The sequence below is a fragment of the Coffea eugenioides genome, chromosome 11 (assembly GCF_003713205.1).
Source record: "Coffea eugenioides isolate CCC68of chromosome 11, Ceug_1.0, whole genome shotgun sequence".
Classification (NCBI taxonomy): Eukaryota; Viridiplantae; Streptophyta; class Magnoliopsida; order Gentianales; family Rubiaceae; genus Coffea; species Coffea eugenioides.
The window spans coordinates 34,125,929-34,138,992 of record NC_040045.1 but is presented as its reverse complement, the minus strand read 5'-3'; the positions used below and the strand labels follow the sequence as shown (position 1 = coordinate 34,138,992).

At 32.4% G+C, this 13,064-nt stretch overlaps 2 protein-coding genes across 2 annotated transcripts; both read right to left on the bottom strand.

Annotated features, from left to right (window-relative positions):
• Positions 1-9,366: 9,366 nt before the first annotated feature.
• LOC113753838 (ankyrin repeat-containing protein ITN1-like) lies at positions 9,367-10,473 on the bottom strand. The gene is made up of 2 exons (XM_027298102.1): positions 10,146-10,473; positions 9,367-10,042 (listed from the first exon to the last, which is right to left on the bottom strand). The coding sequence occupies exons 1-2, from the start codon at positions 10,455-10,457 to the stop codon at positions 9,431-9,433; spliced, it is 924 nt and encodes a 307-aa protein (XP_027153903.1). The 5' UTR covers positions 10,458-10,473; the 3' UTR covers positions 9,367-9,430.
• A 611-nt stretch (positions 10,474-11,084) lies between these two features.
• On the bottom strand, positions 11,085-12,583 carry LOC113752346 (probable E3 ubiquitin-protein ligase XBOS36). The gene is made up of 4 exons (XM_027296462.1): positions 12,080-12,583; positions 11,967-11,976; positions 11,687-11,875; positions 11,085-11,260 (listed from the first exon to the last, which is right to left on the bottom strand). The coding sequence occupies exons 1-4, from the start codon at positions 12,581-12,583 to the stop codon at positions 11,085-11,087; spliced, it is 879 nt and encodes a 292-aa protein (XP_027152263.1).
• Positions 12,584-13,064: the final 481 nt, after the last annotated feature.

Genomic DNA, 13,064 nt, shown 5'->3' with positions numbered 1-13,064 from the left:
TAGATGCATCTATTGATAATTGTTGAATAGGACCAGAACTATCAATCTCAAACTCTATCTGCTTCTGCATATTATCTTATACATGACAAGAACTAGAAGACTTCTTGAAAGATAACATAAAAAGTTCATCAAAAGTAACACCTCTACTGATTATAAATTTTAAAAATTTGGAATTAGGACACCACAATCTATACTCTTTTGCCCCCAGAAACATATCCAAAGAAAATGCACTTTTTGCTCGAGACTATAATTTTTCAACATTCACATACACATATGTTGAACATCCAAAAATTTTTAAATCAGAATAATCAGCAAAAATACCTGATCAGACTTTTTCAAGAGTTTTGAAATTAAGGGTTACAAAAGGAGTACGGTTGACAATATAACAAGCCATAGAGATTGCCTCTGCCTAAAAGTTCTTCGTCAACCCAACATTAAAGATCATACACCTTATCTCTCTCTAAAAGTATTCTGTTCATACGTTCGGCTATGCCATTTTGTTGAGACATCATCCTGAGAGTGCGATACCGAACAATTTTTTCATTCTTGCAAAATTCATCAAATTTACCATTACAAATTTCATGTTATTATCTGTTCTAAACCGCTTGTTCTGTCTACTTGTTTGTTTCTCAATAAAAAATTTTTATTGTTTGAAAGTGAAGTAAATATCATTCTTATGTTTAAGAAAACAAATCCAAACTTTTCTTAAATAATCATCAATGAAAGTCAGTATATACCTGGCACTACCCTTGACGAAATACAAGATGGACCCCATAAATCTGAATGAATATAATCAAGAGTACCTTTCATCTTATGAATTACTGGGGAATTAAAACTAACTCTTTTTTTGCTTCTCAAAGACACAGTGTTCACAGAATTTCAATGACCTAGTACTCTGACCGCAAAGAAGTCTCCTTTTGTTTTGTATGCCTAAACCTTTCTCGCTCATATGTCTCAAATGCATATGCCATAATTTGATGATATCAGAATCAGATAAAGATAATGGCGAAACTACAACTGAACTTGTGACAGTAGATCCTTAGATCTCTGCAAAACATATAAACTACCAAACCTGCAAGTTTTCATAACAACAAGAACACCTTTGAAAACCTTCATGCTTCATAACACCATTTTCAATTGTGTATATGCACCCAAGAGTCTCCAGAGTGTCCAAAGAGATGAGATTTTGTTTCAAATTAGAGACATATCTAACATTAGTGAGCGTCCTCATAATACCATCATATATTTTAATTTGAACTGTACCCTTGCCAATAACATCACAAATGACATTATTGCCCATTAAAATAATTCTACCATTACAAGGTTCGTAAATGGAAAACAAATCGCTATTAAGACACATGTGATAAGAGCACTCCGAATCTAAAATCCATTCATGATTAGACCTTATCTTGTCATCAATCACAAAGAAAATATTTTCTTTATTCTCATCAGTTGCAACACGAGTTTTGGCAGTCTCAATATTTTTTTTCACCAGATTTTCCCTTTTGCTTTAATTTTTTTAATTTAAAGCAATTTGCCTTAATGCGGCACATTTTATGACAATAATTGCACTCCAAATTTCTTATTTGGATTTAGATCTACTACTGTCAAATTCTCTTTTTTCGATTCTGCCCCTAACAACCAGACCTTTCGCTTAATCTCCATTGATTTTTTTTGATAATATCTCTGCCTATCTGCTCCTTAAATTTTAATGCAAAATTAATTTCAGTAAAAAATTATTTCTTTTCCATAAATTTTAGTATCGTGAAAATATTTAAAGGATTGGGAAAGGAAACACAAAAGTAATAGGGTCTGATCTTCATCATCGATTTTTGAATCTATATTCTCCAAATCCATAATAATTGAATCAAATTTGTCAAGATATGAGAGTATAGATTTACTTTCAGTTATACTAAGCATATACAGACTTTGCTTTAAATAGAGTCGATTCTTAACTGTCTTCCTCATATACAAAGTTTTAAATTTGTCCCGGTCGCGCCCCTATTTTTTGAGAAAATAAATAAAAGAGAGGATTTGACGTATTTAAAAATTGGTTTTTGATTTTAGAAAATAAAGAAAAAATGGCTAAAATGGGACTTAGAAAATGCAACGGTTTGGGCCCAAATAATAGTCTAAAAAGGATTTGTAGTGAGAAGTAGAGTCGCCACTTGATATTGAGTTTAGGTGTATCAAATCATCTAAATTATATTTTAAATAAAATAGATAAAAATCCTTTTTAGATGACACCGGATCTTTGAAAGCAAGGGAAAAGAATTCAGGAGTTACGGTTGAAAAAAAGGAAGACAAAGATTTGATCTAAGACACCCTTTTAACCTAATCAAAACTAATTGCGAGATTTAGTCAAAAATTTTCTTAATCTAACCTATAAAACTTATCATATGTGGATGTTTCTATATGGATCTAAGTCTAAACCTAAGGAATATTGGGAGGGTTGAAATGTATCTTTAGAGTTTAATTGATATCAATCACATTAATTATGAAATCCAAAATTGATTCATTGAAGAGGTCATGAAAAATGCAAATGATGAGACTCGAAAAAGGAAAATATACTATATGGATAAATATGTGTGGCCTATAAAAGGGGAATACAATATATCGGGTACGGGAAACTAAAGTTCGTGACTCAATTTTCCTTTTTTATAGAGAAGATAAGAGCATGCTAAGGTTAAAAAGCTATACTCGTTCATTTCTCATATTTGAAGGGTGACTCTCTAACCTAGTCAAACAAATGGACTAGTCTACTTCTAATTTCTTAAATGAGATGCAAGTCTAAATACCATTTTTCGCACACAAAGGGATAAGAGAGATGATATAAAGAGGAAGTATCATGCAAGATAAGACAAAAGATCCTAAAATGCATGAGATGAAAAAAATGTCATGCAAACATGTGATTCTAGCGCGTAGGCGGCCCTAAGAGTCTAATATTGAACTAACGCATGTCTATAAGTTCTCACTAATGTTGGACTAGTGAGAAAACGAGGAGAAAAACCACAACTAGCGTTGGACTAGCGTGGTGACGTCATGCATTTATTATAAATAAATATATCATACAAAATATAATTAAAGCAAATAAACACATAGAGCACGTAACACATAAGCATAATATTTAGATGTAAAAACCCTAAAAAAATTAATTAACACATAAGCACACAAACATGCAAGCACACAAGCAAATGAACGCACATAAAGATCCAACTATTATATTCGGGACTCCAACTACAATCTAAGGGGGGAATTTGAAAAATAATAACCTAACTATTACATTCATCTAACTAATTACATTTTTGGCAAAAATAAAATCTTAATAAATAAAAATTTTAAATGAATAAAATGAGTAAATATAAGAAAAAGCACTCAAAACATGCAAGCACACATAAAAAATACATAGGAGCACATAAAAAAGATTTAAAATAATAATAAAAAGTATCTCCCTTGAAATAGTGGTTAAATGAAGTAGAATTGCCCTATTTATACTTCAAAACCAACAAAATAGTTAAAGTACCAATTTAATTAACAACTAAAAAAAAGTGTAAACATATGACAAATTCACTTTATTATTATAAAGAAATATAAATAATCATAAAATTCCTAAAATTTACTAATTAAATGCATTTAAATGAGGCATTATTAATAATTAAGGAAAGTAAACAAATTATACTTAAGAAATCAAAGCTGTTAGGGATCCAATTATAAAGATTAAAAATTTTTTAGAGTTAAATTATAATTTTCAAAAAAGTCAGGGGTCCAAATTGAACAAAAGATAAAAATTTAGGGATCAAATTATAATTAAATTAAGGACCTAATTGAAAGAATCCAAGTTATTAGGGTTACAATGAAATTACTCGAAAGATTAGGGGACTAAACTGCAAAATCCGTCTCTAATTTCTTAAGGAAAAGGCCATCGAGCCCTTTTTATTTATTTCCTGGGCCTAAATTCCCTTAGCCCAAAGAAACAATCCAGAAAAAGAACGGGTTAGTCTGTTTATTTGGCTAAGCAAATCCAATCAAAATGTTGGGCTTTAGCTACTAAGTCCATGTTATAATCCGAAGAAAATACAAGCAAACAAAATGCTTAGACCCTAATTGTATCCTAAAATTCAGAAATAAATCACTCAAAACATATATAAAATATGCCAAAGAGGATCAAAACTTGAAAAGCGCAGATTTGATTCATTTTTCACAAGTTTTGGGCCTTAGTGTAATTATGGAAAAGTCAGGGGGTAAATTGTAAAAAAATCTCAACCGGAAGCAATAAAAAGAAGCAGGCATCAAGTTTCTGCGAAAAATTCCTCCTCGGCAAACACAATCAGAAATCAATGGGTAAGCCTTTTCGGTGAATTTTGACATAGTTTTTACATAAAAACGATTTTTGCAACATCAAGAGCATGTTTAAAGTTTCAAATAAGATTCCAATCAACATAAAGATCAATCAAAATCAAATTTGAAGTCCAAGAACAAGGCTGCAAGTTTCGCAATATATCCGCATAAAATGTCAAACCAAAATTTTCATGAATCTCTATCCAAACGTATACACAAAAATCCACGGGTTCTTCCCATGCCCAAGGGTTGGAACATCAAGGAAAAGTTGCAATATTTAATCAGTTAAACAAGTTTCTATTACTTTTGACCCCTAAATGAACCTAACATGGCAAGGAACTCCCTCAAAACCACAATCCAACGAGACAATAGAGGGACGAAAGTTTAAGAACATCTGCCTGGATGTATCAGTCAGAAATGAATCAAAATGAACGGACTTTGAGGCTGCAGATTTGATTCCAAACTCCAAGAGTTTCGGATACCAGGGTTGGTTTTCTTCCAAATTTGGCGTCATATTTCGCAGCCTTAAAACTGTTTTCTCATGAAATCTTCAACATGAAAGTTTTTTTCCAACATCTATAAAATATGCAAAAAAAAAAAAAAAGAATCGATGAAAAAGAGACTAAAATGAAGGAGAAAATGGCATCCAAACATGGCTGCTCGATCAGCCCTGCTACTTGTCTGCAGAAATTTTTTTTCCTCTCTCCCTTTTTCTTTCTCTCTCACCCCAGATTTTTATGCAGCCGACTTTCTTTTTCCTCCCCTCTTCCGAACCCTAAAGCTACATTTTTCTATTTATATGAGGTCAAGAAACCCTAAAATCTAGAAAGAGAAAGAAACTAAGAAAAATAAGAAGAGCCTCTAGAACCTCATGAGGTGTCATTTTTGATGGATCGTTTGGATAAAATTTGGGAAGTAGTGAGCTGGATTTGTACTAGCTAATCTTGGGGGAAAGAAAGTTTTTTTTTTTTTAAAGAGAAAAGGAGAAATGGGCCAATTGGGCCTCTTTTATTTGTTTTCTTTTTCCAGATTTTTATTGGGTTTTGTTTTGGGGTTTGGGGAAATTTTGTTGGGTTAAAGACAAAAGGAAACTTCTACTAGATATTTTTTAAAAAAATTTTGAAAATCCCTTTTTCTTTTCTTTTCTTTTCTTTTTTCCTATAAAAAAATGAAATGATTATTTAAATAATGATATAAACAAAGACATAATAAAAATTTAATAACATTTTTTGAAAAATATTTGGTGTCTACAGTCCCACTTGACTTTTACCGAAATTTCAGTGGCTACCTCCCACAAAATCTCGTCAAAGAGATTTAAGATAATACTAGATTGAGCCTACTTATCCATCTCAACAAAATTTGCATCTGTTACACTCTCTGTCTCGCTAAATCAACTCCGTCTTCAATCAAAATGGCCTCCATCTAGAGCTGTCACATCCCACAGTTCACATCCCTATTGAATTTCTCGACAACAGTTTTTATTATTGTCATTGTTGACACAAAACTCAAAGCTTCCGAAAATCTCTAATACCAGTTTGTTAAGTTTGATCCCAGGAAATTGACAAAAGAGTTTTTGGTAATCTCAAAAGACAAATAACAAAGCAGAAATAAATAAAATAGAACCATAGAAATTTATATGGGTCGCAAAATTTTACTATGAAAAAGAGAGTACAAAAATGTCTTAAAAAAGTGCTCCTAGACCCAAAATACCTAATAATTAAAACAGAAGAAAGTCCAAAATATCTTACTTAATAAAAGATTTAATGACCCAAAAGCCTAAATAACCCATTAAAACTTACTTGGTTGGGTGCACCTAAGCCCATCACATACCCACTCTTTTTATAGCCAATTAAGACAAACAACTCCTTTACAAAAAATGATGTGGGACAAAGCCACACATAACAATAGTCAATTATTGTCGATACTCCATGGTCCATAACTTAGTGCTGAATATTGATTTGAGAAAAGGTCAACTAACTAGCTTTTGAGTTTTCAATGTTTAGATAGTCAGAACGGTTCACTCCGTTTTTTTTTTGGGTTAAATTATTGAGAACCGATTGTGATTTTGCATGTTGTTACATGATTCTTACTAAATCTTGAATTTCATCTAAAGTGATGGTTTTGCATGTCTACATAATTTTTCTATGATTTTATGCAAAGTTGTCAGAACCTTATTCTGTTTAGTACTTTGAGTAAGTTAATACTGGCATTTCAACTAACACATTACGTGCATATATTCACATAATTTTTCTATGACTTTATGCAAAGTGGTCAGACCTTATTCTATCTAGTACTTTGAATAGGTTAACACTGGCATTTCAACTAACATATTACGTAGATTTATTTCCAAATTCAATGAATATTATACTTCACTTTACCTCATTCAAATTCATATAAAAATTGAATAATTGAATAATTAACTAACAAGACATAAAAGAGAGCACTTAAAACATTCATGCAACTAACAAATATGCAAACAATTTAGTTTTAATTGAATGATAGTACATGTTACCCAAACACAAGCAAACAACAAAAGATTTTCTTATATTTCACCTATAATCAACTAACTGATTTTCATATCATAATTAGAGTTTTTTCTTCTAAGACAAAAGGGAAAAAAACATTCATGAATTAATTTAAATGTATCCATATTGAACATGCCATTATAAAATTAGGAGGAAAAAGGAATAGTAGTTGTTTGTGCTTTATGTTGCATTGTCTTCAAACAAAATTATAAAAACAATAGAAGAAAAATGTTATAGAGAATATCCATCTACCTCTGTCAATGAAATCTTAATTGATGACAATGAACATTTACACAGAAATAATTAAATATAATGGAATAAAAATTCCCTTGTGAATTATATAATTACAAAGAGTTTATGTACAAAAGGTATGTATGTAAACAAATTAAAAAGTGGTGCCAAAAAATTTTTAAAAAAATAGTGCAATAACTTCATACTAAAGAACTCATTCAACTCATATTACGTGATAAATAATAATTGTCTACTCTACAAATAATTAGGTTTTATACAAAATGAAAATTATGGAAAACCTGAATCTAAAGAAAAAAAATACCATTCACATACTTTATTCTTAAATAATTAACAAAATTGTAATTTTACAATTAAATGGTCAGTATTGATAAGTATTGATATTGCAAATACTATTCATGAAGTGTTTAATAATTTAGCCAAATCTTAGTTTTTAATTATTAAAATATGATAATTTTACTAGAAAGTAGATCACAGATTTTATTTTCAATAGGAAAAAGACATAACTCAACCCCAACTAATAAATGAGCTTGCAAAGTCATAGGGGCAGGAAAATAGATGCATAGTACAATAATTAAAATGATAAAGATCTAACAAGTCAATTTATGTTGTATTCTAATGCCCCTTTTAAAATTTTAGTAGCAATTGCAAATTAGATTTGCTTCTCATATGCATACTTGATGTGTGCATATATATTTTCTTCTCAACAACATTATTTTGAACTGTACAAAAAAGTACAATTTTATAATTTAATGGTAATCACAACACCTTTGGTAAAACATGATAATATTAACAATTGCTATAAAGTTCAATCCAAATTTTAGTAGCTACAAAAATATCGTAGTTGGGTTATATTATCGGCATAATATAAATTAAGATACTAAATAATGAACAAAATTAAGTAATTGGTAATTGTACAAAATGTTTATTGTGTACAAAACAATTAAAAGTTGATTGTACATTTTACAGTTATAAAAACTTTGAAGATGGAAGATTATCATATTTAAACTAAATTGTTAATATAATATTGACTAATAAGCAAAATTAAGCAATTGTTGCTGTAAAAAATGTTTATTTTATACAAAGCAATTAAAAGTTTATTGAACTCTGAAAATGGAAGATTATCATATCTAAACTAAGTTGTTACATATTTTACTTGGATTGTGACAATAATAAGAGGAAATTTTCTATGTTCTATCAAATTAGTGTATACAACAAAACCTAACCAAAAAATATACTAAAACATTATGATTTGGATACAACAAATTTTTATCAATTTCAGTAATTGTAAGCCTTTTTTGTTATATTTTTTACAATTATCGATAATTTTTTTGAAGTTTTCTTATTCAATATGACACAATATAGTGAATTTAATTATCAATTTAATCTTTTGTTTTCTCATTAATTGTTTATAACCTGTTGTCTTCTTATTAATTGTGATTTTCTTCTAAACCAATATGTATATAAAATAGTTAGCTTTAATTATCATGCATAAGGATATAATAATTGCAGATAATTTTAACACATACAATAATTGGAGATGAAGAAAATGATTGGTGAATATAGCTGTAAGAGGGCAGTTTTTAATTTTAATTACCAACATTTTGAGATGTAATTTATTAAAACTTTTCATTTTTCTTATTGGTGTTATGATTGAAATGCAATAATTCTAATTAAAAAACATGACGATAATTTAGAGAGTCATGAAATAATGTGCAAACACTGCGAAGTCACGGGAGGTTGCTATTGATTTTTTTTTTTGGCTTGCATTTTCGGTTGACTTTGCAATGCACTTGATGCAAGTTACTCCAATAGAAAGGAGCTGAGCTTTCTTGTATGCGTCTATTTTGCTTTTTGTAAAATTCTTTAAAGAAAGTAATTTGCTAAATATTTTAAAAGGAAAATTCTTTCTTTAAAGGCATTGAGAACTGCTGCGCAAATTTGATTATCAAATTTAGAATAACATATCAGTAAACTTTAAAACGTATTGACGTTTGTAAGATGCTAAGGCATTGGCTTCCCAAGAACTTTTAGTCGAATTTATAGGATTTTGAGTTTTTTTTTTCTTTTATTAAAATCCTGAGTTAGTCAATTTATTGCTAATTGGTTTTCAAGATGAATATCAAAATTCATTATAGTGGTATTTGAGTTGGATTTCAGCTTTTATTCATGAACAAGTTTATTGTTACATTCTTCACTCGGTTTTTTCCCTATAGGAAATTCACCTAAATCAATAGATGACATGCAAAAGTTCTTCACAAACTTGCTCAAACTTTTTCAGTCTGCACGAAATTGACATGAATAAGCAAGGGCAGTTCTTAAGATTCTCGCCCTCTATAACAAAGGCAATAACGAATTAGGTAATACACATAGTCGAATATCAGATATGATGTTTCCATGAGCACAAGGGCTACCAGACAATAGATAAAGAAGACCACCACGAGGGGCCTGTAGTCGGTAATCACGACTTTCTGCACTATTAATGCTTGAAAAGCTGCTACGATTGTGAAGACCGCGGAGTAGAAGATGGAAATCATGTCCACCACATAGTAGCAGGGCAGGGAAAGATAAAAATCCTCAATTTCAAATCGCAAAAAGATAATCACAAGCAGAGTCCCCATGGTGAACAGAGAGGAGAACAGCCCTCCAGCTAAGTAGAACATCAACAAGCCGAATTCCCAGCGCCGGTTCTTGAGAAAAATGGCCTCTCCAGTCGTTTGATCGAAACCTCCAGGTACAGTAAAAATTGCAGCAAAGTTTATGGTACCAATGAGGACAGACACAATCAACACAGTGTTGGCCAATGCTCTCACAGTTTCCTCAGCCTTTTCGCGTAGACTTGCATGGTTCGTCTCGAATACTTGTTTTGCTGTCTTCCCATCAGAATTTTGTAGTTGCCAGAGATATGGAAAAGAGTCATATTGCACCCGCTGTGGAGCCAAAGATCAATCATAAGTTGCAAATAGTCGGGAAAAGAAAATTAAACAATATACACCAAGCAAAGCAATACTGGTATTAATTTTAATTTGGTACCTTAAACCAGAGGACTTCCCACATCATTTGCTGAAAAACTCCAGGGGGAGTGCTGGGAGGGGATTCCAGGCGTGCTGCGAGATGTATAATGCTATTTCCTTCACAATCAATAGCACTTAGCATCCCGTCCATGTTAGTACCACTAGTCATCAAGTAGTCGTACAAGAACCATTTTTTCTCCTCCACTGCAATTTGCAGTATATTCCTTCCTTTTCCATCGAAACTATACGCAGCTTCAGGGTAGACACTGAGGATTTCCTGAACTACCTCAATGATGCCCAGTCTCGTTGCTTGTATTAGTGGATCTGGCATCCTATGTTTCTTTTCTGATGATATCCCGAACTGGCTGCCTTCAAGATCTTTGTCCTCTGTACGCACATAGTGGCTCCAATCTTCTCTTCTGATTAACCTTTCTGCAAGCATTACTGCAACTGCATGGCTTTGCCTTGCATCATCAATTTCTTTAAGCAAAGGAAAACCTAGAGGGCAAATAAATTAAATTGGATAAACCATTAATGAGTAACTCCAATGTGGGCGGATTTGGTCCGGGAGATGCAGAAATAGTACTTCAAGGTCCATTACACCTCGGCTTTTTGTTCTTCTTAGCAACTGTTCTTTTGGCACAAATCTATTCTGGGTTCTCAAAAAGAAACCGTTTGAGGAGGTTCAATTGGCCAAAATGAATTTCTAGACTTGCGATTGCTTATTTATATTTATTCTACGACATGCCGATGAATAAAAGATATGTGAAGTAAAAGGAAATTGAAGAGAGCTTGCAGGCCAAGCTGCATAGCACTTGAAAAAAAAATTCTTACATTGCTTAGGCATGAAAAAGAAACTAATTTACTCGAAGGAAATAAGACGTTCTTGTAACTACGAAGGTAGGCTAGACAACATTATGCTTCAACTCTCAAAAGAAGAATTTGGGAAAACAAAATTTTACCAATATATTCTATCATCACTAGCATGAATGCATATGAAGTAGATACAAGAAGATGCTTTACCCAAGATAAAATTGGCAAAAGAAGATCTATTCACTTTATGAATGGAAGCTGAATTGCTTGGTTCTTCTACATTATTGACAGTTTGCAATTCCTTGTACAAGACCGCAATACCTGCCAACAACACAATGAACTGATAGTATCACTCTTTCAAAATTTTGAGGGCATTTAAAGCCTGCTTCCTCGAAAAAACCTGCTGGCAGATCAAATGGTAGTTCAAATTGCTTCTCCATAGATCCTAAACCATTAAACACTAAATTAGATGACTTTTATTACAAAATCATGTCACCAGAACATACTACACTAAATCTTAGTTAGAAACTTTTGTCTCCCAATGTTAGGGAGGGGACTAATCATATGCGTGATAAGATCTTCATTGACTTCAAAACCACATCACATTCAGCCTAATGATTATTGGCAATTTGCCTAATCAACTTTACGGGTAGAGTACTGAAGTACTTAAAAGAAATTCAAATGTCTCCTAAGACTTGGAAAAGTCTTATGTTGCGACTTGCATGTGGGTAATGATACAGCACTTACAAGAATAGATTATAGTTCGGAGTATATGCAGAGGAATGAGGGACTTCCTCCGAAGATCTTTGAGCGTGTAGGCAGACCCACTCCTGAAGGACTCTTGTTTTGCAGCCAAAAGATGTAAAGCAGTTTTTCCTTTTTCATTACGTTTTCCAGCAAGATCAGGACAGGACTCCAATATGCCAATTGCCAAACCTGTTTGATACAATAGAGTGAAACATGTAGGAAGCAGTAAACTTGAAAAGGACTAAAAGTTAATGCAACAATATCCCACATCATACTACACCAGCATAGACCTGGACAAAAGATAAGATAGCATAAACTGATAAACTGAACAAACATAGAGTTCAAATTCAGCAACAAACTTGACAGCTTTTGCAAAGACAATCAAAATTTTACTTGATAGAGAAGCTTACTGTAACATTCTCCAATTACAGCAGCATGAAGGATTGTGCATCCATCATTCCTCCTCATCATGTAATCACCGATATACTTTTCCAGAAGTGAGAAAACTTCCTTTTTCCCACATGCAGCAGCCACAAAAAGAGGGGTTTCACCCAGTTTGTTGCTCTCAGACACTAAATCCCTTTCTGTCCTTAAGATGATCTCTGCAACATCCTTGTGACCAAATCTTGCAGCCTCATGCAATGCAGTGTCGCCGTTGACATTCTTGGCCTTCAGATTTTCACTGGTCACAAGACCATCTTGGAGAAGTAATCCGAAGGCAGCCACATTTCCCTGAATGGCCAGAATATGGAGAACAGTATCACCACATTTAGCAAGTGGTTTCACACCTTCTTCCCTCCAGAAACTGCGAAAGTTTTCTACTGACTGTCTTTTCCCATCTAAGACTGCTCTATAAGCAGCAGATCGATGGCTTAAGTTGATTCCAGACCTTGCCATTTGAATAGGTATAAAAAAAATTCCTTCAAGGTTCTTATGAGAGTGCCATATCAAGTAAATCAATCGTATGTAGTATAGTGCTCCACTAGACGAAAGAAAAGATTGGAGGAAATGAAAAGCAAGAAATTGCTGTAGTGCTAAAGGTGGACAGATAAGAAAGCACTAAAACGGTTACTACGACTTTGGAGTGATTGCTGATAGGACGGTCAAATTCACTAGATTGTTCTGTATAGAAATATCCTTTAAATGCCAAAGATTAATCTCTAAGAGCATCTCCAATGGATTATACCCTGGAGGTATAATCCACATGCCATATCAGCATTCCACCATCCCACATCAGCATTTCACTATTTCCTCTTTTTATTACACTATCATCCACAATAGATTACACTTAACAGTGTATAATAGCATGGGTCCGCATGCCACATCAATATTCTACTATCTCCTCTTTTATTATACTTTCTACCCTCTTTCATTTTAA

Coding starts and splice junctions, on each gene's coding strand:
- LOC113753838 (XM_027298102.1), bottom strand. CDS start 10,457: ATGCCAGATCCACTAATACAAGCAACGAGACTGGGCATCATTGAGGTA. Junction 10,043..10,145: donor GGGAAGTCCTCTGGTTTAAG/GTACCAAATTAA, acceptor TTGGCTCCACAG/CGGGTGCAATATGACTCTTT.
- LOC113752346 (XM_027296462.1), bottom strand. CDS start 12,583: ATGGCAAGGTCTGGAATCAACTTAAGCCATCGATCTGCTGCTTATAGA. Junction 11,261..11,686: donor CCGAACTATAATCTATTCTT/GTAAGTGCTGTA, acceptor TGTTGTTGGCAG/GTATTGCGGTCTTGTACAAG.